This window comes from Xyrauchen texanus, chromosome 9 (genome assembly GCF_025860055.1).
Source record: "Xyrauchen texanus isolate HMW12.3.18 chromosome 9, RBS_HiC_50CHRs, whole genome shotgun sequence".
In the NCBI taxonomy this organism is placed as follows: Eukaryota; Metazoa; Chordata; class Actinopteri; order Cypriniformes; family Catostomidae; genus Xyrauchen; species Xyrauchen texanus.
Window position 1 is genome coordinate 13941640 of NC_068284.1, and position 27733 is coordinate 13969372.

The 27733-nt window shown below is 39.8% G+C and overlaps 1 protein-coding gene across 1 annotated transcript in view; it reads right to left on the reverse strand.

The window, feature by feature from the left end:
- The window catches only part of ak5 (adenylate kinase 5), a 113991-nt gene that overhangs the window by 9150 nt on the left and 77108 nt on the right, over window positions 1–27733 (reverse strand). Inside the window, exons 8-12 of the mRNA XM_052134509.1 lie at window positions 17901–17977; window positions 6509–6551; window positions 5013–5057; window positions 2129–2292; window positions 610–726 (exon numbers count right to left, since the gene is read on the reverse strand). Of these exons, the coding sequence (XP_051990469.1) occupies window positions 610–726; window positions 2129–2292; window positions 5013–5057; window positions 6509–6551; window positions 17901–17977 (446 nt within the window). The remainder of the gene's footprint in view (window positions 1–609; window positions 727–2128; window positions 2293–5012; window positions 5058–6508; window positions 6552–17900; window positions 17978–27733) is intronic.

Below are 27733 nucleotides of genomic sequence, written 5' to 3' on the forward strand. Positions count from 1 at the left end.
GGGGCCTGGATGCAGCATCATTCCAACACATTCATTTTCAGTTACTGATGCCATTGTAATTCACTAATTGCAGTCAGTCATGATTAATTTAATCCAATAGTTAAAGTTTCCAATACCAGGATGGTTACTGAGATTAAGAAAGTAGTATTAGACTGGTCATGTGATCTCAACATGGCAGCCTCCATGAGGGGACCCTCTCCTTGTAGAATAAAGCATTTTATAAGATTGCTATTATGACAGGAGTCTTTATCTTAAGTGAAAGGTCATGATTTTATACATGGGTTTCAAAATTACCATTCATTTCTTTAGGAGGAATTTTTTTTTCTTTACTGAGTGCAGCCTTAACAGTATATCACCTGTAATAGCTTACTGAACAGTTGGTCATGAGTCTTTTATTTCCAATATTTTAAGTTATTAGATTAGTGGTATTAATTCCACTATTCAAAAATGACAATGTGTCCATTTTCCTAAATGCTACTGTTTGACCTCCTGTCCATTTGCCCAGCACTATGCAGTAAGATGTGCTAAATTTAAAGGTACGCCATCGACTACTGCAGGAAATCTTGGCACGGCTCTCTGTGATTTTGTTGTTTCCTGAAGAACACTGACCTTGTCTTCATATTCTTGAGCCTGTTTTACATTTTTCGGGAAGCCAGTGACCAGAAAGCCCTTCCCCTGACGTACAGTAGATGCCATGGACTCACACAACAGATCCAGCAGTGTGTTCTTCATACACACACACACACACACACACACACACACAGATGAGACACTTCAAATGTAGAAACATACATTATATGCACATCATTAATCAGAAAGGCTGAATGCAAAATGCAGTGGTTAGAACACGTACTCAAAAAGTGAAACACATATTTGTAGTAGAAGTCGGATGTCTGGGAACTCAACTAAAAGTAGTTCACAGCTTTTAATGATAGTCATGTTGCTAGGCAACAGCTCTGTAACAAATCATCTGATTAATTCTCAATGAATCTATGAGCCACATACAAACCTCAGCGGACTCCGTTGACAAATAAAACAACAACAAGAGCCTTTCCTCTAAATGATGAGGGAGTTTAGATAACCTGACCTTATCTAACCTGGGTTAAACAGAAACATAACTATGGACATTGAAATCCCTGCTTAATTAACTGTGTTTAAAATATATGTGGTGGTAGAATATGTAATGACATGTCAGTACCTGTGCAGATATAACACAGCGGTGAACAGAGGGAATCTGACTCTAATAGACATACCAAGCTAACTTCAGTAAATACAGTCAAATTTGACCCAATATAAGTTGCAGTTGTCTAATTAATCTTATCCACCTTTGTCCTGCGAGTTTTACTGGGGAAACTATGTGGGTGTGACTTCAGATAGATGTATCCTTCACTGCACAAATTCCACAATCCTGTACATGCAGATCCAGATCGGTTTGACTGAAGAATAAAAATGCCAGCCAACTTTTGATTCTATTTTTAGCGAGAAAGTAGTATTGCAGTTATTAAATATATGCTTGGTTATCACCAAAACGTTCTTGAATTTGTTCTAGATTATCAGACCTTTGTGGTTATGTTGGAATTAATGAATGCTAGTATCCTAGCAACGATTTGACATTGCTCTGCATAGAAAGCCTCTCCAAAACCAGTTTCTAGACATACCTTCGTATGCAAACGCTGTCTGTTAAGTCACTGACAGATAGGTCACTGAGGTAGCAAGGCAGCTATTGGGTTTTGGATGCAGCCTGAGTCTGTGTCATGTACCTGGCACCATCTCCTGGTGGCCATATGTAATTAGAGTAATTGATCACATGACTCCCTGCCCAAATATGGAGGACTATCAACACTGATTGGAGCAATCTGAACCCAATCCAATTGGTTTAACATTCCATGACGCTACAGCATTTCGATGACATCATCGCAAATTGCACTTCTCGCAAGATTCAAATACAACATTCATACGCTGGGTTTATTTAGAGTCCCGCAGCAACCCTTCCTCAACCCTAACCAATCACCCTACTACATAGATTGATATCAAATTAGTGGATCCTTGTTGTCCTGTGTTTGTTGCACAGTGATGGTGAAGCAGATCATTGTAATTTGTAGTAATGGACTTTAATATGATTGTGAACCTCAGGAAGCTGATCTCCTCTTTCCAAGAGGTCTCGGAGGAACCGTCCCCTTTCGCTGTGCGACTGCAGCTCTCTGCACAGGATATCTCCAGGACAAAGGCGTTTCAAACTGTATCGCTCCTCGATCTTCTCTGACTGCAAAGCCTTTCCTGATCCCGGACCACCTTGACAAAACAACCCACACAAATACAAACTGTTACAGACAGCTGAGAACCCGAGAAATAGATACTGTGAAAAAATGAGAGAAAATTGAGGCACTGAGAGTCAGCAGAGATTGCTCTAGATACAGGGGAACAAGGGCCAGAGCCTAAGTAATTGACTCTCTGGGGAGATGTGAGATGGGGTGTCAGCAAATATCTTATCATGTGCAGCTCAGACTAACACTAACCCACCCTGCCCCTACCGTCTGACCAAACTCCCATAGGCTTTCATTAAGATTCTTCACACAGCCCAGGGCAACCCTTATTTTTCCAAACAGCCTACAGACATCCCCATCCTCCTACAGAGTCCTCCACAAGCCACAGATGTTGTCCATTACACTCATTACATGGATTTGGCAGCAATGTTTTCACACTTTTAAGGAATGCTTTTTGAAACATCCAATGCCAATATCTGATTTATTGGAAGAAAAAACAGCAAAGGTGTAGAACACCCTTGAAGGTGCTTTAAATGAGTCTGGATATTAAGTTCAATCTTTAAACATTCTTTTTCGTGACAGGTACCACTGTGCAGGTACAGAGTTGATAAATCTTTCACTATGTCTTTAACATCTCAGTTTGGTACAGGCATATTCAGAATACCATTAAAGGAATTAAAATTCTGACATTATTTGCGGTTACTTTTTCGGCTGGACACAAAAGGAGAAATCTTTACGCAGCTCTTTTCCATACGTAAAATACATGACATAAAAGTAGTCTATAGGACTTGTCAGCTTTATTTCTATAAGACAACCATGGCCACTAGGTCATTTTGTGCAATTAGAAGAATATTCTGGGTTTAATACAAGTTAAGACCAATCAACAGCATTTGTGGCATAATGTATGTGGATTACAGTATGTGGAGGTGACAGTGAGGCTCTTACAATGGAAGTGATATTTGGAGCCAATATTTGTAGGGCAGAAATGTGAAGCTTATAACTGTATAAAAGCTCTTATATTCATTCTTCTGTTCAAATTCATGTATTATTTGAGCTGTAATTTTGTTTAAATTGTCATTTTTACAGTTGTTTTAGGGTTTGTTGACATTATATCATCATGACTATAACTTTACACAGAAAATGTTAGTTAGTGATTTTATCCCACTAAAATCATGTGAACATGAATATTGTTTATGTCTTGTGACTATACTTTTGAAAGGTTTACAGATTGGCCCCATTCACTTCCATTGTAAGTGCCTCAGATTTGAACTTTTTTTTTAAGGAGGGGCAAGTCGAAATAAATGTTTATGGTAATCAATATTATGTCACAAATGCTATTGATTGAGCTTAACTTGTGTGGAACACGGAATATTCCTATAATTATATGAAAAATATTGCATTAATAAAAAGTATACACTTAATCATGCCCCTGACCCGTACGTAAATTCTGTGATAAGGTATGTTGCTACAACCAGACCAATTCAAGCTTGATGTACACTGATGTTTTTATGAATATGTGGCAGTAGGGGGCAGTCAGCGCAACTCCAGCTGTACAGGCAACACGCCTTGTCCAACTAACGAGAGCAGGATGCACAACCCTCCACTGATGCACTCAAGGCAGCTGAACAGAGCACAACAAAAGGGATCTAGAGATTAGTTTTTCAAAGTTTCAAACTATGTTAAAATTGATAGTGTCCTAAAAGCAATGCGCTTATGACTAGAAACGATGAAAACTAGTGAGAAGCAACACAACCAAAAGCGTCTGTCTGATGAGTACATAGACCAAAAATTTTAAATAGTGCAGGGGGAAGTAGGCAAATAATAGGGGTGTGTTTGAAGCCACTTTTTGTATTGTCTATAATCTTTACTTGTCTGCTGGCACAAATGTACTGAACATGATGTTATGTATTTAAATTGTCTGAATTATTATACTCATTCTATATTATTATATTTATAATGATTTAAATAGTTAATACATTATATTTATTTAGTATCCTTTCTCAGTAAATATTTAATAAATATTATCTTATTTAATTGTGATTAATTTGTTTAATTAATTGGCACATCATGTAATTAAATTGATTACATCTTTTAATCAACTGACAGCCCTAAAGATAGGCTGTGTTTAGAGCACTTTAAACATTCTCCTCTTGTGATCCACAGACAAAATAACAGCATACAGGGTTGGCACAACAAGAGGGTAAGAAATTAATGACATTCCTTGAAGTTTCCAAGCGCTGTATCTCACTCATTAACTTAGCAATTTGGGACTAAACAGAGAACAGAAACACAGACTGTACCCACCTGGTTCCATTCAAAAAAGTTCTGAGTCTCCTTTTCCCCACAAAGAGACATAAAGCTTGGTTTTTAGTTCACTTAACTACGTCCCAATGGGCTAGAGCTTTTGAACAAACATGAGGGGAGGAATGCCCTGAGTATACAAAGACTATCTTGCCCATCTACTTTCCATTTATCCAGCACATGAATCGAAGATGAAGTCTGCCACCAAAAACTGAAACGTCAGAAGCTTTCACCTACCCACAGTTTCACACTTCACACTGTGCTGCAAAAGAAACTTGGTAATATTTGCCATTGTGTCTGTTTTAAATAATTTGTAATGTGCGTGTTTGCATCAAAACATTGCTTTTTGGGCTTTTTGGCACAATAAAATATGGCTTTCTGTGCAAACGAGACAAGTTGTTTGTCTATAAACGACACATGCTAATGAAGTTTCATCAACTAACATACCGATCACAAAGATGACCTTTGGTTTCTTGCTTTCCACTGGAAAACCTGGTGGCATATTAACAAAAGCACAATTATTATATTAAAATCATATAGAGGAAATAGCATTGTCATGTCATGCAAACCAGTTAATGTTGTAAATGAATAACACATATAACAAATGCTTCTATTTCACTTTCAACTTAATGTCTTTAAATGTTATTCATCATTTAAAATACAGCCCCACCCAGACATTTGCCTAAAGAAACATGTAATATTTGTCAAATTTGACAAATTAGAAGCAGGAGAAACATTTATTATTTCTTATTCCAAGTATATATAATAAATACATATTAAGTACTACAAATATAAACCTTGATATGCTTCTTACAGAGCCACTCCTTGGTTATCCTGGCTGTGTGCTTCGGGTCATTGTCATGTTGGAAGACCCAGCCTCGACCCATCTTCAATGCTCTAACTGAGGGAAGGAGGTTGTTCCCCAAAATCTCATAATACATGGCCCGGTCATCCTCTCCTTAATACAGTGCAGTCAGCCCTGTCCCATGTGCAGAAAAACACCCCCAAAGCATGATGCTACCACCCCCATGCTTCACAGTAGGGATGGTGTTCTTGGGATGGTACTCATCATTCTTCTTCCTCCAAACACGGTTAGTGGAATTATGACCAAAAAGTTCTATTTTGGTCTCATCTGACTCACATGACTTTCTCCCATGACTCCTCTGGATCATCCAAATGGTCATTGGCAAACTTAAGACGGGCCTTGACATGTGCTGGTTTAAGCAGGGGAACCTTCCGTGCCATGCATGATTTCAAACCATGGCGTCTTAGTGTATTACCAACAGTAACCTTGGAAGCGGTGGTCCCAGCTCTTTTCAGGTCATTGACCAGCTCCTCCCGTGTAGTTCTGGGCTGATTTCTCACCTTTCTTAGGATCATTGAGACCACACGAGGTGAGATCTTGCATGGAGCCCCAGTCCGAGGGAGATTGACAGTCATGTTTAGCTTCTTCCATATTCTAATGATTGCTCCAACAGTGGACCTTTTTTCACCAAGCTGCTTGGCAATTTCCCGTAGCCCTTTCCAGCCTTGTGGAGGTGTACAATTTTGTCTCTAGTGTCTTTGGACAGCTCTTTGGTCTTGGTCATGTTAGTAGTTGGATTCTTACTGATTGTATGGGGTGGACAGGTGTCTTTATGCAGCTAACGACCTCAAACAGGTGCATCTAATTTAGGATAATAAATGGAGTGGAGGTGGACATTTTAAAGGCAGATTAACAGGTCTTTGAGGGTCAGAATTCTAGCTGATAGACAGGTGTTCAAATACTTATTTGCAGCTGTATCATACAAATAAATAGTTTATATGCAGAATGTAACTTCTTAAGACATCTGGCACTGTGGAAACAAGCAGGCATCTTCATGAGCCTGTATTTATCCTCTACTGTGTCAGCTATATAACAAGACACACACATGGTAAGATTAATGGAAATATACTGCACTCACTTTCTGCAATAGCCTCTGCATATCCAGGCACCTCTTCATCAGACTGCCATAAGGAAAGATTAAAGAAAAGGATGTTTAATAGATCACAGTCTTGTATAGGAATAAATGATCAAATGCTCCTCCAGAGATCTTCTGCACACTGTCACATTCAAATGCACAAAGTGCAGAATCTGACCTACAAATAAAACTAAATAATTATAATAATTATTATAAATATGTATGTGTTTATTTATTTGTGTTACAGAATATTCAGTGTGCTACATTGTAAAAATATCTTAATGGTCCTAAAATAGGCTTTCATATATTTTCTTTTTTATTTAGGGGTTAAATATGTATGACACAGACAATACTTGACACTTTTTCTGGGAGATTCACCCAGTATGCACCGTGCATAAGTGCACATCCTCTTTCAGAATTTAAGAGATAAATTTGGAATTTGGAATTTGTGGAACTTGTGTCGTCACAAGGACCAAATACATCTGCATCTGCAAAGCCTATATTTTGTCTTTGCACCCTTGGCCCCGCCCACTGGTGCTCAGTCAGTCAGTCAGTCACACAGGTGAAGTGGACTTACACAGGACACCTTCATGTGCCTGTCTGGATACATATCTCTGACCGATTTTAAGAGGCGCGGTGTCAAGTTACATCTCTGAAGAGGAGAATGAATCATGGACGTGTTCTTTCGCCCATCTGCACTATTTTTAGTTGTTGGTGTAGGAAAACATGATGGAATGATACTGGAAACTGGATGTGGATGTGTCTTCTGCATATTTTAGAGTGTATTGTCTGTTCGGCTCATATCATACCACACATAATATGATTCAAACTTTGCAAAGGAACTGGTATTTAAGGATGGGGCAGTTAAAAACACTTGGATACGATAGCAAAAACCATGAGTAAACATTGACCTTATTTATAGCAGCGCCATCTTTGATTTTTGAACGGAATGACAACGAGGCTGTAAGTGATAGACATACAGTCATTTCAATGGAATGTACTGCAGTTTAAATTGTTTTTGTATCGTTCTGCAGACAAAACATTGAAACATCTTTTCAAGAACATTCAGTAGGCAGAAAAATCCAGACAACATGAGTTGTGGTGACTTGACTACATGGCATGACGTGGTAATATGTTATGGCAGGATCACCGACTTGGCCATGGTAGGCATGAATTCTGACTCGTTGGCTGTGGCAGGTGTGAGCACTGGCTCACAGAATGGAGGCGGGCCTAGACTGTGGAGCAGAGGCGGGCCTGGACCACGGAGTAGAGGCGGTCCTGAACCTTGGAACAGAGGCTTGCTTGTGACATAGCATGGAGCTGTCTGGGGCTTGGCTTAGACATGGAATGGAGCAGACTGAAGCTTGGCTGTGACATGGTGTTCAGCAGACTGAGGTTCGGCTGTGACATGGCGTGAAACAGACTGAGGCATTATTGTGACAGGCTCAGGCATTGCCGTGACATGGCATGGAGTAGGCTGATGCGTTGCCGTGACATGGCATGGAGCAGGCTGAGGCTTTGCAGTGACATGGCATGGAGCAGAATCTGGCATGGCTGTGACATGGCAAGGAGCAGACTCAGGATCTGGGGCAGAAGGTGGTGCAAGCTTGGCGACCATGACGTGGGACCCTGGCTCAGCGACGTGATTTGGGACCCTGGATTGGCGACCGTGATGTGGGACGCTGGCTCGTCAACCATGCCGTGGGTTGCTGGCTCGTGGACCGTGATGTGGGACGCTGGTTCGGCGGCCGTGACATGGGACGCTGGTTCGGCGGCCGTGGCGTGGGACGCTGACTCAGCGGCTGTGATGTGGGACTCTGGCTCGTTATCAGCTTCCCCCACAGTGAACAATGAACCACTTATCAGTCAGGCAAGGTCGATATACTGAGTCAGGCTGTAGGTATTCCAACCATCAGGCATCATGGAGGAGACTGGCTCATTCAGCCCAAAACAGAAACAGTCCTTGAGGGCTGCAGGCCAGAGCGCAGAAGTCCTCTACATATTCCTCCAGGGATTATTATTAGCTCCCCTGACGTAAACGAAGAAGCGGAACTGTTGGGTTCATTTTGCGGTCAGGTATTCTGACATAGCTTGACCTGACTTGACTTGACTTCCAAAAAACGTTACAACGAACAATACCTGACACTGATACAATGGAAACATGAGACTTAAATACATGGACATGGGAAACATAAACCAATGAACAAACAGAACTCTAAACAAGATAACAAGAAAATGAGCATGAACCAATGACATGATAGAACCTTTGTACTTTGGACCTTTGTAGATTGTTTTCCAACGTAATGTGAGTCATTTCATAACTATATTATTGGCAAGGGGTGACTCGTCTCATTTTGACGAGGACGTATGAAATCATAGGAGTTTGTGCCTGAGAGTTGGATTTAATGGATACTATAGGAGCACCGTTTGCAGTAGTGTGGTGAATAAAACAACATGTTTCTGTTGATTAGATAAATTATACAGTTTGTAGCAGCGCTTGCTTCGTGTTATCAGTGCTGTGTGCGAGGCGAGCTCATATGCTGAGAGGCGAGATGAGTTTGTGGAATGTTTATGAATGAGTTGGGATGCGGCGCGTGATTTGCCTCTTGCGGAGCCGAATTCGGCTTGTGTCTGTTTGGAGAGAGGCTGTGTATAACTGCAGAGTGCTATGGAATGGTCAGAGCAAGTATTGTGAAGCTAAATGACTGCGTTGGTTTGAAAAGAATTTGTAATTAGAGTATTAGTCTGTTGGAAGTAGGTCGCTGTTGCATGATTGCCCCTGTGTTCTGAAGTGCACTTGGAAGGGAAAACGATTCTGATATTCATGTTAGAAGTTGACAAACAGAATCGCTGAATGGATAACGCCCAAATCGAGCTGTGTGGCAAGGTAATGAGACTGAAAGGAATCACCTTTGCGGGAAAACCAGATTGAAACATTGGGGAGCATTGGAATGATGATTTAATAAAATAGTTAATCTTTTGTTTCCCTCGCGTTCAAATGAAGCTGTAATAGAACTTGAGTGGCATGAAGCAATGGACCACTCCAGGTGGAAAGTTTAGATAAGAGAACATAGGAGCAGTCTTGGAGAGTAGCAGCCAGATTGCGGAAGCAAATTCACGCCATAAACTGCTTCAGTGAATGGAGCATAGAAAGAAAGACAAAGTAAGAATATAACACTTAATGTGGTAGCAGCCAATACTGCAAAAACAAATGAGATGCTGTGGCAGCTTCTGTTGAATAACGAGATTGTTTGGATGGAATGGCTGTTCTAGTGAAGGCGAATGCACCCAATGATCCGAGTCATTTGCATGGGTCTGTTCGTGGGCAATGGGCGGGGCCAAATGCCGGAAACTCTCAATGCTACGCAGAGGTAAGCAGCTGTTTATATACGCTTACTCCGGCTGTGTGATTGGTCAGAATAAATTAACTTGCTCCTTCCAAATCTTGTTAATAAAAATACATGTAGTGTGTTGCCTTCTTGAGCATCAATGAACGTAAACTTGTGAAGAGGATAATTTGTGTAAGTTCAGTTATTATGTTTTCTTGTAGAACATACAGAGGCAATAAATAGTATATGAACCCTTTAGAATTCATTGGAATTACTTAAAATCTGGTTTTATCTTCATCTGTCACAAAAATTAACAAACACAATCTGTTTTTAACAATGACACACAAATTATTGTATTGTTCTTTTACTGAACATATTGAATTCATCATTCAAATATTCACAATATAAGTTGGAAAAAGTACATGTATCCCTAGGCTAATGACATCAACAAAAGCTAATTAGAGTCAGGAGTTAGCAAACCTGGCATCCAATTAATGAAATGAGATTGGAGGTGTGGGTTACAGCTACTTTGACTTATAAAATCATTCAAAAATGTTGAGTTTGCTATTCACAAGAAGCATCTGCTGACATGGACCAAAAAGACAAACAATCAAGAATAGTTGCTTTGTATGAAGCTGGAAGAAATTACAAAGTTATCTCGAAGGGTATTAGGTATTTATCTGTTTACAGTTAGACAAATTGTCTATAAATCGAGACAATTTAGTACTGTTGCTACTCTCTCTAAAAGTTGCCATCCAGCCAAGATGGCTCAAAGGGCACTCCGCAGAATGCTCAATGAGGTAAAAAGAACCCTAGAAATAAATCTAAAGATTTGAAGGTATAATTGGAACTGTTTATCATCTATGTACATGAGTCTGCTATATGGAAAACTTTAAACAGGCATGGTGTCCATGGCAGGACACCACGAAGGTAGCTTCAGCTTTCCAACAAAAACATTGCTGTGCACCTGAATTTTGCCAAAGACCACCTTGGCCCTCTACAGTGCTACTCGGAAATGTTTTGTGGACTAATGAAACTAATGTTGTATGGGAAGAATACGCTTCACTATATATGGTGTAAAAAGGGCATGGCATACTAACATGAAAACATCCCACCGGTGAAGTACGGTGGAGGCAGAATCATGATTTGGGGCTGCTTTGCTGTGTTGGGGCCTGGACTGATTTCCATCATCGAGAGAAACATTAATACCCAAGTTTATCAAGATATCCTAGAGGATAATATCAGGGTGGCTGTGTGGCAGCTGAAGCTCAGTAGAAGTTGGGTGATGCAGCAGGACATTGACCCTAAACATCAAAGTAAATTCACTACAGAATGGCTTCAAAAAAAGAAAATCCACCTTTTGGAGTGGCATAGTCAGAGCCCAGACCTTAACCCAATAGAGATGATGTGGAATGACCTCAAGAGAGCCGTTCACACCAGACATCCTAAGAATATGGCTGAGCTGATGCAGTTCTGTATGAAGAATGGTCCAAAATTCCTTCTGAATGTTGTGCTGGTCTAATCCACAGCTACCGGAAACACTTGGTTAAGGTTATTGCTACCAAAGAAGATTGACCAGTTATTAAATCCAATGGATCACTTGCTTACATTTTCTACAGCACTGTGAATGTTTCATGGGATGTGTTCAATAAAGACATGAAATATTATAATTGATTGTTTGTTGTTAGCTTAAGCACATTGTCTGTCTATACTTGTCACTTTGATGAAGATATCACATTTTATAACCAATTAATGAAGAAAAACAGCTAATTCCAAAAGGTTCACATACTTTTTTCGTGTAACTGTATGTAAATATCTGTTATGTCAAATAGCTTCATCAGGACAGTACTAAATAAATAGCAGAATGCGATTTTTATGATCCCTCTTATTTATTACATGTTTATTATATTAAATGCAAACTTTGCACTCAACTGAAACTGAAAATGTTATGGTAATTCAAACAAAACAGATTTTATTATACTGCAGCTTTTGTTTTGCAGGTTTATTATGTTTGAACATAAACAGACTTTGACAGAAAATGACAGTTTTGATTACCGTGATTAAAATATTGTTTAAGAGAAAAACATAAGGCAGTATCTTGCCACTTTTTGCTGCATGAGAGTAGATGAGATGAAAAAGAGTGTGTGTGAGGGGGAGGAATGCAGGGTGTCACTGATGAACATGTTTGTGATGTGGGCAGGCAAGCCGGTATGATAAGTCATAGGCACAGAGGAGAGTGAGCAGCAGATACACATACCCACACGCGCACACGCTCCGAGTTGGATTGCTGGGGCTGCAAATGATGCGCTGATTTACATACAGTAGGTCCATAAATTTGTCACTACAAGTGAAAATGCTTCTTTTACATTTTTCATAACAAAATGTATTTCTAAATTTCTTGAAATTTGGTATGTGGCCCTTGTGCTAGCATGCACTCGACTCCACAAGTTTGTGCAAAAAGCCAAGTTATTCCAGCTTGATTTAAAATGCTCCCGAGATCATCTTGTCTGCTTTTTTGGGAAAAAAAGTTTCAGATAGGGTCTAAAATGTAGTTTATTTCATGGTTTAAATTTCGAAGTTTCAGATTTTTAAACCTAATTTATATGTAGAGTATTGCCATATCAGTTTCTTTCAGGACCCACTGAAATCATAACATCTTGATAAATCACCAATGCAAGCATGACTTTCCTTAATCACAGCATTAAAAACAGAATCTCTCTTTTATGTCTGCTGTCTTATCGCCTACTGCTTCAAACCCCTACACTGGAAATAATGAGTAAATTATGAATGTTTGGCTGGAAGGGTTTTTGTACCCCGATTGTTTCTCCTTAATGCCACATGAGAGGAAATGCCTCTTAAATATATGTATTCCCATTGTTATTCATGTGAAACCTCTCTTTCATCACATTCTTCCTCTTGTTCTTGCAAATGTGTTGTCTCTCTCTTTTGCTATGAAGATGGGTTTCTCATGAATATTAGTCTGTCTCCCATTCATTTGCTGAGCGGAGTGAAAGCCACGAAGGTCAGCCTGACACGCTGGAGACATTTGACTTGTTTTTGTGCGTGCAGGACCCATGGGCACTGCAGGAAGTGCTGGATGCATGATTTTAACACACACCCCAGTTTACAAATGCACAACAGGCAGCTGCAGATGAATAAAACCCTCATGTGCCACAGCACATCTCTTTTATTTTACCTCCTATTCATTTTTAATAAGATGTTACAGTTGAAATTGAACAACAATACACAAACAGTTTTGTGTACTGTTGCGGTACCATGGCTCAATGATAGCTTCAGATGGTTATACCATGGTAATGTCATATACAGTATTCCACAATACTAAATGATTAATATATTTGTGTACAATGGTACATAAAGGTGCTCCAAAGAATACCATGGTACTATCATTGTATATGTCCACAAAACATAGTAATACCTTGGTACATGTCCAAGTAAACATGATACTAATATGGTACATGACCAAAAAAGTATTATTACCATGTATAATTCCAAAAAAGCTACATGACCAAATATATATATTTATAATACCATGTTACTATGTCAAAAATCATGTTACATGCCTAAATAAACATTGTACAAGACCAAAAAAACGTACAACCATGTTACATGACCAAAAAATAAAACAAAACACAATAGTAATAACATCGTACCATGCCTGTGAAAAATGGTAATAGTATTATCATGGTACATGTCAAAATATACATGGTAATAATATGGTACATGACCAGAAACTATGGTAATAGTAATATCATGCTACATTCCCAAAGAACAATGGTAAGTACCATGGTACCATATCAGAAAAAAAAAAAACATGGTAATAGTATTATCATGGAACATATCCAATAAACATGGTAATAATATGGTATACAACCCAAAAAACATGTTACTACCATGCAACATGAACAAAATAACAATGGTAATACCATGGTACCATGTCTGTAAAACATGGTAATAGTACTATAATGGTACATGCCCAATAAACATGGTAATAACTTAATATATAACCAAAAACATGGTACCACCATGAAACATGACCAAAAAACAATGGTAATACCATGGTACCATGTCAGAAAAACATGATAATAGTAATATCATGAAACATGCCCAATAAACATGATAATAATAAGGTACATGACCAAAAACATTGTACTAATATTGCATATTACCAAAAGAGTATGGTAATAGTACTATCATGGTACATGCCCAAAGAACAATGGTAATATGATGGTACCATGTCAAAAAAATTATAAATATATAAATCATGGTAATAGTATTATCATGGAACATGTCCAAATATTCATTAGACTGAAATGGCAAATGTGAAATAAGCATTTTATTAACATGGTACATGTGCAACAAAAGCAATGCAAACATCCGTTAACATAGCCTCTATTAAATCTCTATGATGCAATGGTATCTCTGCATGTCACGATTACAAATCACATTTTCTGGTATGTTGAAAACAAAAAGGTAACAATAATGAGAGCATAAATATTTTGATCTATCCTTTAGATTTTCTGCATTGTAGATGGACTTCTGAATCCAACTGGCTAGCAAACAGTCAGAGCACAGAACAAAGCCAGCGTGACTGTGCCAAAAACCCACTAAACATGTTCCACACTGAGATGAGGACTGTTCTCAGATCTGATACCATCTCAAGAAGTGTTTCTACCTCATGTGCTGCCAATGGCACTGAGAGTTTGCTGTCTGCTCATGGATGCAGATGAAAGGGGTCACGGTGTGAATGTGGGCTACTGGACACAAAAATTAGATCCACATTCAGTAAGTGATAAACAGACTTCACACCGTCCTCCATGAAAAATACTTAACCTTCACTGTTCTTTGTCTCATGCAGCCACTATTTTAAACAAATATAATGCAGAAAGCATGACAGCCTCTCCATGGAAATTCAACAGCTTCAAGAATTCAGTTTCACAGAAGTACAGCAACAGGGAATGTGTGGCTGCTTTTATGTAACACTGCTGTATCTGTAGGTAGATAACAAGAATTCTCTGAATAAGAAGATATATATGTGTTTGTGATTCTCTCTCTCTCTCTCTCTCTGTGTGTGTTTGTGTTTGTATAGAGACAATGAAAAAGGAAAAGTGATGGAACAAGATGCTCCCTAGAAGAGAACAAAAGCAATTCAAAAAATTGCTTCTCAAAAAAGGTACACTGGGGTTACAGTTTTGAACTTGTTTTGTACAACTGTATATGTAGATACAGCGGAATATAGTGCTATAATCCTGTGTATATACTGAGAATGTAATCTGCTAATGCAAACTGCAAAATTAAGATCCACCTTAAAGAAACAGTTCTCCGAAAATTGTGTCATGCCGAGGGTTAAGGTAATGGCCTTTCCACATGACTTGCACCAGTGTTGCCAATTACATTCAGCTCTATGAACTCCAGAATTATGCAAATTGGAACGGGTTCTCACATGTCTCACAACTGATTGTGATGCAACATATTTAAATATGCAGTAGTGCAAATAAGCTTTAAAAGCAGATGACTTATCGTCTGTGAATAATGAATTACATTTCTGTCTTTTCCTCACACAAAGATACTATATTGCTTCCATACAAAGTATAAACTTTGATAGTGAACAAAAAGTGCTCCGGTTTCACTTTAAACAATAATGCAATAGTAAATGTTCCTGGTTCATACACGCTATGACACAGATAAGGAGACGCACGCTTACTCTTTTTCTGTAATAAAATAGAGTAATAAAATTGTGAAACTAAATCTCAAAGGTTTTGCTTCATGACAAATAAGGGCTTGTGGGTTTAGTCAGAGCAATGAAATAATGTGTGAAAGTGAAGAAATTAGGACAGAAATATTTTACTATTGCATAATATAATAAAATATTACATAAATATAATAATATATAAACACACTAGCGGCCCAAAGTTTGGAATAATGTACAGATTTTGCTCTTATGGAAAGAAATTGGTACTTTTATTTACCAAAGTGGCATTCAACTGGCCACAATGTATAGTCAGGACATTAATAACGTGAAAAATTACTATTACAATTTGAAATATTACAATTTGAAACTACTTCAAAGAGTTCTCATCAAAAAATCCTCCATGTGCAGCAATTACAGCTTTGCAGATCCTTGACATTCTAGTTGTCAGTTTGTCATGTGATACTCAGGTGACATTACACCTCACACTTCCTGTAGCACTTGCCATAGATGTGGCTGTCTTGTCGGGCAGTTTTCATGCACCTTACAGTCTAGCTGATCCCACAAAACCTCAATGTGTTTAAGATCCATAACACTCATTTCCAATTATCTGTTGTCCAATATCTGTAATTCTTTGCCCATCTAACATTTACTTTTTGTTTTTCTGTTTCAAAAGTGGCTTTTTCTTTGCAATTCTTCCCATAAGACCTGCACCCCTGAGTCTTCTCTTTACTGTTGTACATGAAACTGGTGTTGAGCGGGTAGAATTCAATGAAGCTGTCAGCTGAGGACACGTGAGGCGTCTATTTCTCAAACTAGAGACTCTGATGTACTTATCCTCTTGTTTAGTTGTACATCTGGCCTTCCACATCTCATTCTGTCCGTGTTAGAGCCAGTTGTCCATTATATTTTAAGACTGAAGTGTACACCTTTATTAGAAATCTTCAGTGTTTTGTCAATTTCAAGCATTTTATAGCCTTCATTCCTCAAAACAATGATTGACTGACGAGTTTCTAGAGAAAACTGTTTCTTTTTTTGCCTTTTTTGACCCAATATTGACCTTAATACATGCCAGTCTATTGCATACTGTGGCAACTCAAAAACAAACACAAAGACAATGTTAAGCATCATTTAACAAACCAAATAGCTTTCAGTTGTGTTTGATATAATGGCAAGTGATTTTCTAGTACCAAATTAGCAATTTAGCATGATTCACTCAAGGATGAGGTGTTGGAGTGATGTCTGCTGGAATTGGGCCTGTATAGATTTGATCAAAAATGACTTTTTTCAAATAGGGATGATGCTGTTTTTTTACATCAGTAATGTCCTGACTATACTTTGTGATCAGTTAAATGCCACTTTGGTGAATTTAAGTACCAATTTCCTTCCGAAACAGCAAAATCTGTACATTATTCCAAACTTTTGGCTGACAGTGTATATATAAAAAAAATATATTGTAAAATATATGAGTTCAAAAAACAACAGTGTAAATGAAGAAATATGACATTTTATATGACAACTAATCGTGAAAGAGCTTAAAGAGACAATTAATCATCATAGCCTTAAAAACAGACAATTAATCATTATAATCACAATTCTTTGTGCCCTATTATTATGTAATACTGAAACAACCTCTCTTTTCAAGCTCTTCCAGAAACAGGCACTCAGGATATCAGAGCGGGAAATTCATATAATTGTACTCTCTAGCATATTCTCCCTGACCTTGTGAAGAGAGGTGAACTAAAACAATCTCTGAACACACAGGTGTGCATACTGCAAGTTATTACAGTGGGCAATTGAGCGCTCTTATTTTAGACCGATACATACTCAGTGATCAGAAACACTGATTACATTTCCACATTGAAAGTCAGTGAATATGTACCAACCATTAATGTTATAATTAGTCTGTTCATGCTATTGAAACCCCCTAAGAATAAATAGAGCATTCCTGTGTAGCTTTTCTTTATAAGATTGTTTCTAAAAATAGTTATAATTCATAATGGGCATCTGGTAATGCAGGGCTGTCACTCAGCAACCGTTTCCATTAAACCAAACCGTCTGCACTGACTCGATCGGCCTCTAATAGCCATTCACACAATCTCATCAGCGGCTAATCTGAGATTCCAATAACTTAAGAATAAATTAACGAGAAGAGACAGATGGGCCATTTTGCTACATGCTAATGATGATATCTATTGTGATATCATAATTATGCCTGCAAGAGATAACATCAAGCCATTGTGTGCTATTATTGTGTGTTATTACAATGAGAGAATTAAAGCAGTGCTTGGCCAAAGGCTGGCTTTTGGGTTTTATAAAAGATGATGGTAACAAGGTGAAAATATAGATGTTTTCATACCTGTTCATCAAATTTGGTGGGTATATCTGCCAGACTATTGCGGTCTGCGAGAAGACTGAGGTTGAGCTCACTGGGTCCTACAGAGAGGGAAGCAAAAAAAAAATCAATCAAGTTGTAACAAAAGTAATTTACAATGGCATCCAAAAGTTCACATTGAAAATCTGGGATTTAAAAACCTGGAAACAAAGAATTGTTATGATGTGAAATGAAAAAAAACTATTCACGATTTTGCATTGTTTCTAGCTCACTAACCAAACAAGCAAATTTGTGAAATTGATCATTGTCAAATCACGCTGGACAACATGGCTCATCTTCAGGTTTTGCACTTGTGGAGTCCATGCCAGTATGAGTGCATGCTGTCATTGAAGCAAAAAGGGGACGTAAGAAATACTAAGAAATTCTACTATTCGTGTTCATTTTTCAATTCAATTGCTATAATGGTATAATTTATAATAATTAAAAAATTGTAAATGTAAAATAGAAGCATTTTTACAAGTAGTAAAGACTGTGTGGTCCGTTTTTACAACTGAAAAAACACACAAAGTAAAAATCCTAAACATATGCAAACAAAGGTTTCTATGCCACAGAGATTTCTTTTGTGTCATTCATATGTGTTTTCATAATGAAGACAGCTATACTTAAAATGCGATAGCACTGATTCTCTTGATATGACGTTTTCATCAAGATGGCTACACTTTTTTAAAATTGCATATTTTTTGTGGTTAAACACTTTTGAGAAAAATGTACAAAAGCTGTAACAAATTATAACACAATGTTTGACATTTTTATATCAAATGGCATCAATTAGTATTTTGATTAAGGTACTTCAGATGTCTAGTAATTCTTCAGCATTCTTCAACAACTTCAAGATTCCTTTTTCAACTGGAAAATATAATGCAAAAAATTACCTCAAGATAATTGCAGATAATTCAAAAGGATAGGACCAGTTCTATAGACATTAGCAAACAATTAATTTGAAATCTAGATATATTTTGTCTTGAAGTATATGCTTCTTTATGATCTCTTGCATTAAATATTATAGTATTAAATTAAATTGCATTTAATACTATCACATAGCTCTCTGGAATACTTTATTTTGATTTGTCAAATGCAGCAATCTGCGGTCAGATATTTTTGTGTAATGACCGCTAAACTGCACAACTGACCACTGAAAGGGTCGCTTACATAAATACAAATTCTGTCATAATTTACTCACTCTCATGTGACCAAATGTCCGATGGGGGATGATGATTTTCAGTATTTTACCAGTGTGATGGTTGATTTCAAGGTACATGAACTTTCGGAAGCAAAATATTGATTTCCTGTATGATCATGTTGCCATGGAAGTAAGAAAATCATACGAGTTTGGAACTACATGAGGGTTCAGATTTTGAGTAAACATTTGTCTCCATTGGAAATAAGGGGCCTAGTCAAGCCTGTTTATCAGAAGACGGTATTAACTTTAATTTTTTTGGCTGTGTAGTGTACTTCAGATTAGGTACACTGAAAAAAAGTACTAGTAAGATTTATTTGGCATTTATTACATTATTTCTAAGTACATTTGAACAGTACATCTGTTCACTCAACCTCACTCCAGAAAGTCTTGTTTTATTCAGCTAGATGGAAGCAAGAACTAGAATCTTTCCCTCACAAAATGTGGATCTGAAATATAAGTGGCAATCTAACACATTTTAGCCCTCAGAGATGTGCTCATCCATAAGACATTCAGTTTAATTTTCAGTCCATGAACCACCCTCATAATTTCATCAATTTTCTTGGCGTCTGAGTGGACTAGAAGCTCAATCTAGGTGTCATTAGAAAGCTTTGTTTTTTTATCATCATCAATAGTTGATAAAATATATTTCCAATAAATGATTTATCATGCTTAACTGCTGGATCAAATATTTTATTCTGTACAAGATACACTCACCTAAAGGATTATTAGGAACACCTGTTCAATTTCTCATTAATGCAATTATCTAATCAACCAATCACATGGCAGTTGCTTCAATGCATTTAGGGGTGTGGTCCTGGTCAAGACAATCTCCTGAACTCCAAACTGAATGTCAGAATGGGAAAGAAAGGTGATTTAAGCAATTTTGAGCGTGGCATGGTTGTTGGTGCCAGACGGGCCAGTCTGAGTATTTCACAATCTGCTCAGTTACTGGGATTTTCACGCACAACCATTTCTAGGGTTTACAAAGAATGGTGTGAAAAGGGAAAAACATCCAGTATGCGGCAGTCCTGTGGGTGAAAACGCCTTGTTGATGCTAGTGGTCAGAGGAGAATGGCCGACTGATTCAAGCTGATAGAAGAGCAACGTTGCCTGAAATAACCACTCGTTACAACCGAGGTATGCAGCAAAGCATTTGTGAAGCCACAACACGCACAACCTTGAGGCGGATGGGCTACAACAGCAGAAGACCCCACCGGGTACCACTCATCTCCACTACAAATAGGAAAAAGAGGCTACATCATCAATAGCTCACCAAAATTGGACAGTTGAAGACTGAAAAAATGTTGCCTGGTCTGATGAGTCTCGATTTCTGTTGAGACATTCAGATGGTAGAGTCAGAATTTGGCGTAAACCGAATGAGAACATGGATCCATCATGCCTTGTTACCACTGTGCAGGCTGGTGGTGGTGTAATGGTGTGGGGGATGTTTTCTTGGCACACTTTAGGCCCCTTAGTGCCAATCGGGCACCGTTTAAATGCCACGGCCTACCTGAGCATTGTTTCTGACCATGTCCATCCCTTTATGGCCACCATGTACCCATCCTCTGATGGCTACTTCCAGCAGGATAATGCACCATGTCACAAAGCTCAAATCATTTCAAATTGGTTTCTTGAACATGACAATGAGTTCACTGTACTAAAATGGCCCCCACAGTCACCAGATCTCAACCCAATAGAGCATCTTTGGGATGTGGTGGAACGGAGCTGCGTGCCCTGGATGTGCATCCCACAAATCTCCATCAACTGCAAGATGCTATCCTATCAATATGGGCCAACATTTCTAAAGAATGCTTTCAGCACCTTGTTGAATCAATGCCACATAGAATTAAGGCAGTTCTGAAGGCGAAAGGGGGTCAAACACAGTATTAGTATGGTGTTCCTAATAATCCTTTAGGTGAGTGTATAACATTGGATAAATCAAACAAGCAAGCTCAAGTTTTTTAGCAAGTAAAAATTAGCAATTTGTTTAGAAAACTGATATAGTATTTAGATATAAAGTTTTTAGCTATTTGGGGCTTACAGCAGCAATACTCGGCACATAAAAGCGAGGTTTGTATTTGATGTCTTACACATATCATATTTTACTTTGTGATTTTTTTTAATCTTTCCAACTGTGATATACGGGCAACAAATAAAATGTACAGTCAGAGTCCTGAGATATGATTTGTCTATTAAAGTGCTATTTGAAAGACGTTTATATTCATATTAATATTTCTAGAGTTGAAGAGGTTAATCATGTATCCCATGACACAAGGAAGCCTTCCACAGAAAAGTTTAACGCATACTAAGCAGTCTATTAGACAACTTCACCTTGCATTACTGGTGGCATAGAGCTGTGCATGCAGACCACATCACTTGGTGCACATAGCACGATGAAGGTAACAATCAACAAAAAAACATGTTTGATTATGAATGGGCAATTTTGATGAACTTGAGACTGCAAAAAACAAGAAGTTACCAAATGTAACAACAAAATCAACAGCAAAAGTGTTATTTTTACTTCATAACAATTTTTTTTCAGTGCATATAGTAACCTGGTTACAGATTTCTCTAATAAAGAACTCTAACTGGCCAGATCAAATTTGATGTTGACTGCAAGCTCACTGAGTTGAACATGAAAATTGTCACAAGGGTGAACAGAGGTTACACAGAAAAACACACTCACACATACACGGTTTCAGTTTCTCAGAAAAAAAGCATCTGTTTAAGCTCTGATTCATCACACTGCTGCACTAGGCCAGCAGAGATCGATACCTTTTGACAGCAGCCACCTCTGTTATAGACCATACACTGTAGCAACACCTGACACCTCCATTCTCTGTTCCCCAGCACTGAACCTAATGTGACAGTGGCTTAAGATAGAGTCACACGTGCTCTCTTACAGAAAGCATAGCCTGCTTCATCCTTCTACCCTTTGTCATCCTGTTTTGCCAAGCCAATCTTTCCCCAGTGAAGCCAATTGAAGGAGTCTTGATGGAAGAGGAGCTGCCTGACTGAATATGAACCTGTTTCTTGTAGTATAAGGAAGCTGTGGTAGGATTATATGAAGTATGTGTATATATATATATATATATATGCTTTTTTCATAATTTCAGGAAGTATTTATATAAAAATGTATACCAGAATATTTTTAATATGCTCGTGTCAAGATCAGACACCTAAAATGTATTAACTCTAACTTACTGGTTATTTACACAATGCAAAAGAATGAAAAGGATGCCGGATGAAAATGAACCACTAAAATTAACCATTGCTCAGTGAGGTTAATTTTGATATTAAAAAGTAATTTTTTATATTTTTTTACACTCTGCAGTGCTACCAGTGCTTGTAAATAAACGTCAAGGCCAATTAACACAGACATGTCAGCAGGGTGCATGGGGATCCAGGTGACTGCAGAAAGTCTGTGTTGAGTTCTTGCAGGAAACTTTCTTAAAGTGACCCCTGTGAAAAAATCTAATTGATGCTGGGTGCTTTGGCACCGTTTGGTGTCAGGAGATAAAAAGTTCTCTGATCTCTGAAATCTAGATAATCTGATTAATTAAGCCCAATGTCTGAACAACTTATGATGATTCTTGTTAAACAAAAGTCTCTAAAAGAATTGTGGTAACACTTTCTATGAAGCCCATATTTATAATGCATTGTAAAGGCATTATAAATGTATTATAATGCATTTATAATGTCGCAAATTACACCTTATAATGTAACTTCTCATTAATAATTTGAACTATTTTTAATACAGTACATTGTAACACAAAACATCCAATTTTATTCACAGAAGTTGTAATATATTTAAGCAATATCACAAGAGCAAGAGTGCAATATGACCCTTTATCAGCTCTGCTATGCTGTAGGTAATCAGTGCTGATTTAGGGCCATATAACAACTGCTAGTGTGATTTTGCTTATATATGTTCAATGAACAGGTACATTTATTATGTGACAGATCAGAATCTGCTGTTGCTGGTTCAAACCAAATGATGCGTCCAAGCATTCATTAGTAATTAATAAATGTCACTTCAGCTTGTGCTGTTTCTAACAAGTTATTGGATAAACAAGGATGGATGTGTGTGTGTGTGTGTGTGTGTGTGTGTGTGTGTGTGTGTGTGTGTGTGTGTGTGTGTGTGTGTGTGTGTGTATGTGTGAGAGAGAGAGAGAGAGAGAGAGATGGAGCATGTGCGATCACCTGTTGCCACTCCTAAGCAGAGATGCTGTCAGCTTTCTGAAGATCAGCTTTCTCAGTGGAAAAATAGCCATCCAAGCGGGGGTATTTCTCCCTATTTTGCAGTAGCCGGTGTGCAAGAGTTAATCACTATAGAAACCACAATGTCCTCTGCCATTTTAAACAGCACCCATTGTGAAATGAATCAGTCTGTTGTGTCTCTCAGTTGTGATGGGCCGTAATTCTGAAGTTGTTCTTTTAAAGCCGTTTAAAGTTATTTCCTAGCTTTAGTAATGTAGTAGTAATATGAGTGATCACATAGTGCTGTTGTATGTAAACACTGACTGACACGGATTCACTTCACGTCACCTAACTAGCTCATATTACACACAAAAATTCTCTTTTTCCACCACCTGCTGGCTAACATATGTAAAGTAAAAAAGAAAATACAAGTAAAGAGACACATAAACAGCAGCTCTTCACACATCTGCGCTGCTCTTACACTTTTAGTTTAAAACAACTCAAACACAAGCAGAGTGATATGCACACAGTGAAGCGTCCGAGTGCTGATGTTGTCAGACCATCAGTGCTCATGGAAAGTTTCTTGTCCAGTCAAATTTGAGGACCGGAACTAACTGTTGTATATATGTCTCTCTCTCTCTCTCTCTCTCTGTCTCTCTCTCTCTCTCTCTCTCTCTCTCTCTATATATATATATATATAATAAATAAATACAGTGGCATGCAAATATTTGGGTAATATTTGAGTAGAAGATTAACTGATCTCCAAAAGGCATAAAGTTAAAGATGAAACATTATTTTCAAAATTTTAAGCAATATTAGTGTATTATTTTTATTTTGTACAATTTTAGAGTGAAAAAAGGAAAGGAGCACCATGCAAAAGTTTGGGCACCCCAAGAAGTTTGAGCTCTCAGATATATTATACCAATTTCTCAGCCCGTAATTAGCTTGTTATGGCTGTGGCTTGTTCACAATCATCATTTGAAAAAGCCAGGTGATGTAAATTTAAAGGATTTATACATACTCAGATTCCTCAAATATTGTCCCAACAATCAGCAGCCATGGGCTCCTCTAAGCAGCTGCCTAGCTGCCTTTCCTCAGTTCGTAATGTAATTAAGAATTGGCAGTTAACAGGAATAGTGGAGTTCAAGTTGAGGTCTGGAAGACCAAGAAAACTTTCAGACAAATCTCCTCATAGGATTGCCAGAAAGGCAAATCAAAAACCCTGTTTGACTGCAAAAGACATTAAGGAAGATTTAGCAGACTCTGGAGTAGTGGTGCACTGTTCTGTGACACCTACACAAATATGACCTTCATGGAAGAGTCATGAGAAGAAAACAAATCGGTTACCTAACGTAACCTCGGTTCTCTCTAGATGAGGGAACGAGTATTGCGTAAGCTAGCTTACGCTACGGGAAAGATTCATCTTTTCTGAGATATTGAAGCCAAAAAATTATCCTTAATTTTGTATCATTTGTCAACGCAGTGCAGCAACTGCAGACCTTGAGCGGGCTAGCTAGCGAGCTCATTGGTTGCTCTGCGGCAACTGCTGCAGCCTATAGATCGAACTTGGACTAACTCGCGCCCAATGAGAGGTGTCCGCGCTTATTGCATCAAAGCCCGCCAAAATGGGCGTGGCTAGAGTGCATATAAGCGTAGTTCGTAGGCTGGAACCCTGGTTTTCATTGAATGAAGCTGAAAGTCGCCGTGGCGCTGAAAGCACGGCCGGTTACGCAATACTGCTCCTCATCTAGAGAGAACCGAGGTTACATTAGGTAACCGATTCGTCCTCTTACGAGAGGTTCTTCAGATATGCGTAAGCTAGCTTACGCTCACGGAACCCATTGTCAACGCCGCAGCGCCAAGCATCCACTGCATGAGCCCCGGGGTGGGGGACCCGGGAGCCCTTATGAGTGGGGAAATAATATTTGGCCGGCAAGAGTGCGGGCCAGTGTGTGTGTAATACATAAGCACATAGTGGGAAGGGAACGACAGAGGCGTGCCGTCTGTGGAATGAGTCCCATCAGTGCAGCTCACCAGGGGAGCTGTAGCGTATTAAACCGCTAGTAGTTTTGCCTGCAGGGCGGCACTTCCAGATTGTAAAATCTGACAAAGGTGGAGGGGAAGCCCAGCCCGCTGCCACACATATGTCGTGAATGGAAATCCCGCTGGACCATGCCCACGATGAGGCCATGCCTCTAGTGGAGTGAGCCCTAATGCCCAACGGGCATGGCAGGTCTTTTGACGCGATGCGGCAGCAATAGCGCCCACTATCCATCTAGACAGTGTCTGTTTCGAGGCGGCGAGACCTTTGGTGCACCTCCAACTAAACGAAAAGCTGCTCAGAGCGTCTGAAAGAGGCGGAGCGCGAGTATACAATCTCAGTGCTCTGACTGGGCAAAGGAGATTGGCGCCGCTCGCTATCGGATGCTGGCAGCCGATAGGGAAATGACCTGTGCTCTGAAAGGAGTACCGATCACCTTGGGAACATAGCCGTGTCTAGGCTTTAAAATGACCTTGGAGTCACTTGGTCCGAACTCAAGACACGCAGCTGACAGACAGCTGCGAAGGTCTCCCACACGCTTGACTGATGACAGGGCAGTCAGAAAACGGTTTTGAGTGAAAGGTATTTCAAATCCACGGATTGAAGCGGTTCGAAAGGGGGCTTTCATAGTTTCGAGAACTATAGAAAGATCCCAGATAGGAACCGATGGGGGGCGCGGGGGGTTCATCCTTCTAGCTCCCTTGAGGAAGCGGATGACCAGCTCATTTTTTCCCAGTGACTGGCCAAGGGTTGTTCAGGGGCCGCCACATACACTTTGAGCGTGGATGGGGATCTGCCCTTATCCAGCAGCTCTTGTAAAAACACGAGCAGCGACGACACCCCACATGTCCGTGGGTCCAGGTCTCTGTCGGTGCACCATTTTGAAAACACAGACCATTTTGACGCATAGAGTCTTCTCGTGGAAGGGGCTCTAGCGTGTATGATGGTGTTTATTACCCCTTCTGGCAGAGCGACGGTAGTCGCTGATCACCCACGCTGCAGCCCAGCTCTGGGTGGGGATGCCAGATCGTGCCCCGAGCTTGAGAGAGGAGATCTGCTCTCACTGGGATGGGCCACGGCGCTGTCAGTGACAGCTGCGTAAGCTCCGCAACCATGTCTGATTCTCCCAACGCTGGGCTATGAGGAGCACCGAGTGACGCTGCTTCCTGATCCTCTGCATTACCTGTGGCAATAGCGAGACGGAGGGAAGGCGTAAGCGAGCGGTTGGGCCAGTCCTGGGCCAGCACATCCTCGCTGAGAAAAATATTGGGCAGTGAGAGTTCTCTTCTGACGCAAAGAGGTCTATCTCTGCTCTGCCGAATATGCCTATAACTTCTGGACTGTTTGAGCGTGCAGGACCATTCCCTGGAGGAATATTGTCTCTGGACAGTCTGTCTGGGCCGCCGCTCAGGTGGCCTGGCACGCGCGCTGCCCTCAGCGAGCGCAGGTGGCACTGGGACCAACTCAGTATGCGTTCGTCAGATGGAAGAGGTTCCTGGATCTGACACCGCCCTGACGGTTTAGGTAGGATACCACAGATCTGTTGTCCGAACGACCAGGACGCGGTGACCCTGAATGACCGGAGAAAGCGCACGCCGCACTCGACCGCTATCATTTCCAGACAATTTATGTGAAGGAGCTTTTCCTGAACTGACCATAGGCCAAAAACCGGAGAGCTCTCGCGAGACCGCGCTCCAACCCGTGTTGGACGCGCCTGTCGAGATGACTTTTCGGCGAGATACAGCTCCCATCGCCACTCCCCGCTGATACCATTTGGCCACTGTCCAGGGCTGCAGAGCTGAAATATAGGTCTGAGTCACCTTGATGGGCTGGCGGCCTGCAGGCCCAAGCCCGGCGAGCACGCTGGTGTTTAGCCAATGCTGAAGCGGCGCTATGCGCAGTAAACCCAGCTGAAGTACTGCTGTGGCTGAGGCCATGTAACCTAGCACTCTCTGAAAATTTTTCAGAGGCGTGAGGCTGTTCATCTGAAAGGACGCTGCTAGTCGCTGAACACGGCGCGCTGTGTAGATAAGCTGAGCCGCCATTGCCACAGAGTCTAGTTCTATTCCAAGGAAGGAAATTGCCTGACTGGGCTGTAGTGAGCTCTTGGTCCAATTGACTGCAAGACCCAAACTGTTCAGATGGCTGAGGAGAACTGTTCTGTGAGACAGCAGCTCCGTATGTGACTGTGCCATAATCAGCCAGTCGTCCAAATAGTTCAGAATTCGCAAGCCCTGACTCGCGAGGGGTGCGAAGCCGCGATCCATGCACTTCGTGAAAGTACGGGTGCTAAAGACAGGCCGAACGGAAGGACGGTGTATTGATAAACCTGGCCGCCGAAGGCTAATCTCAAGAATGGCCTGTGACGGGATTTAT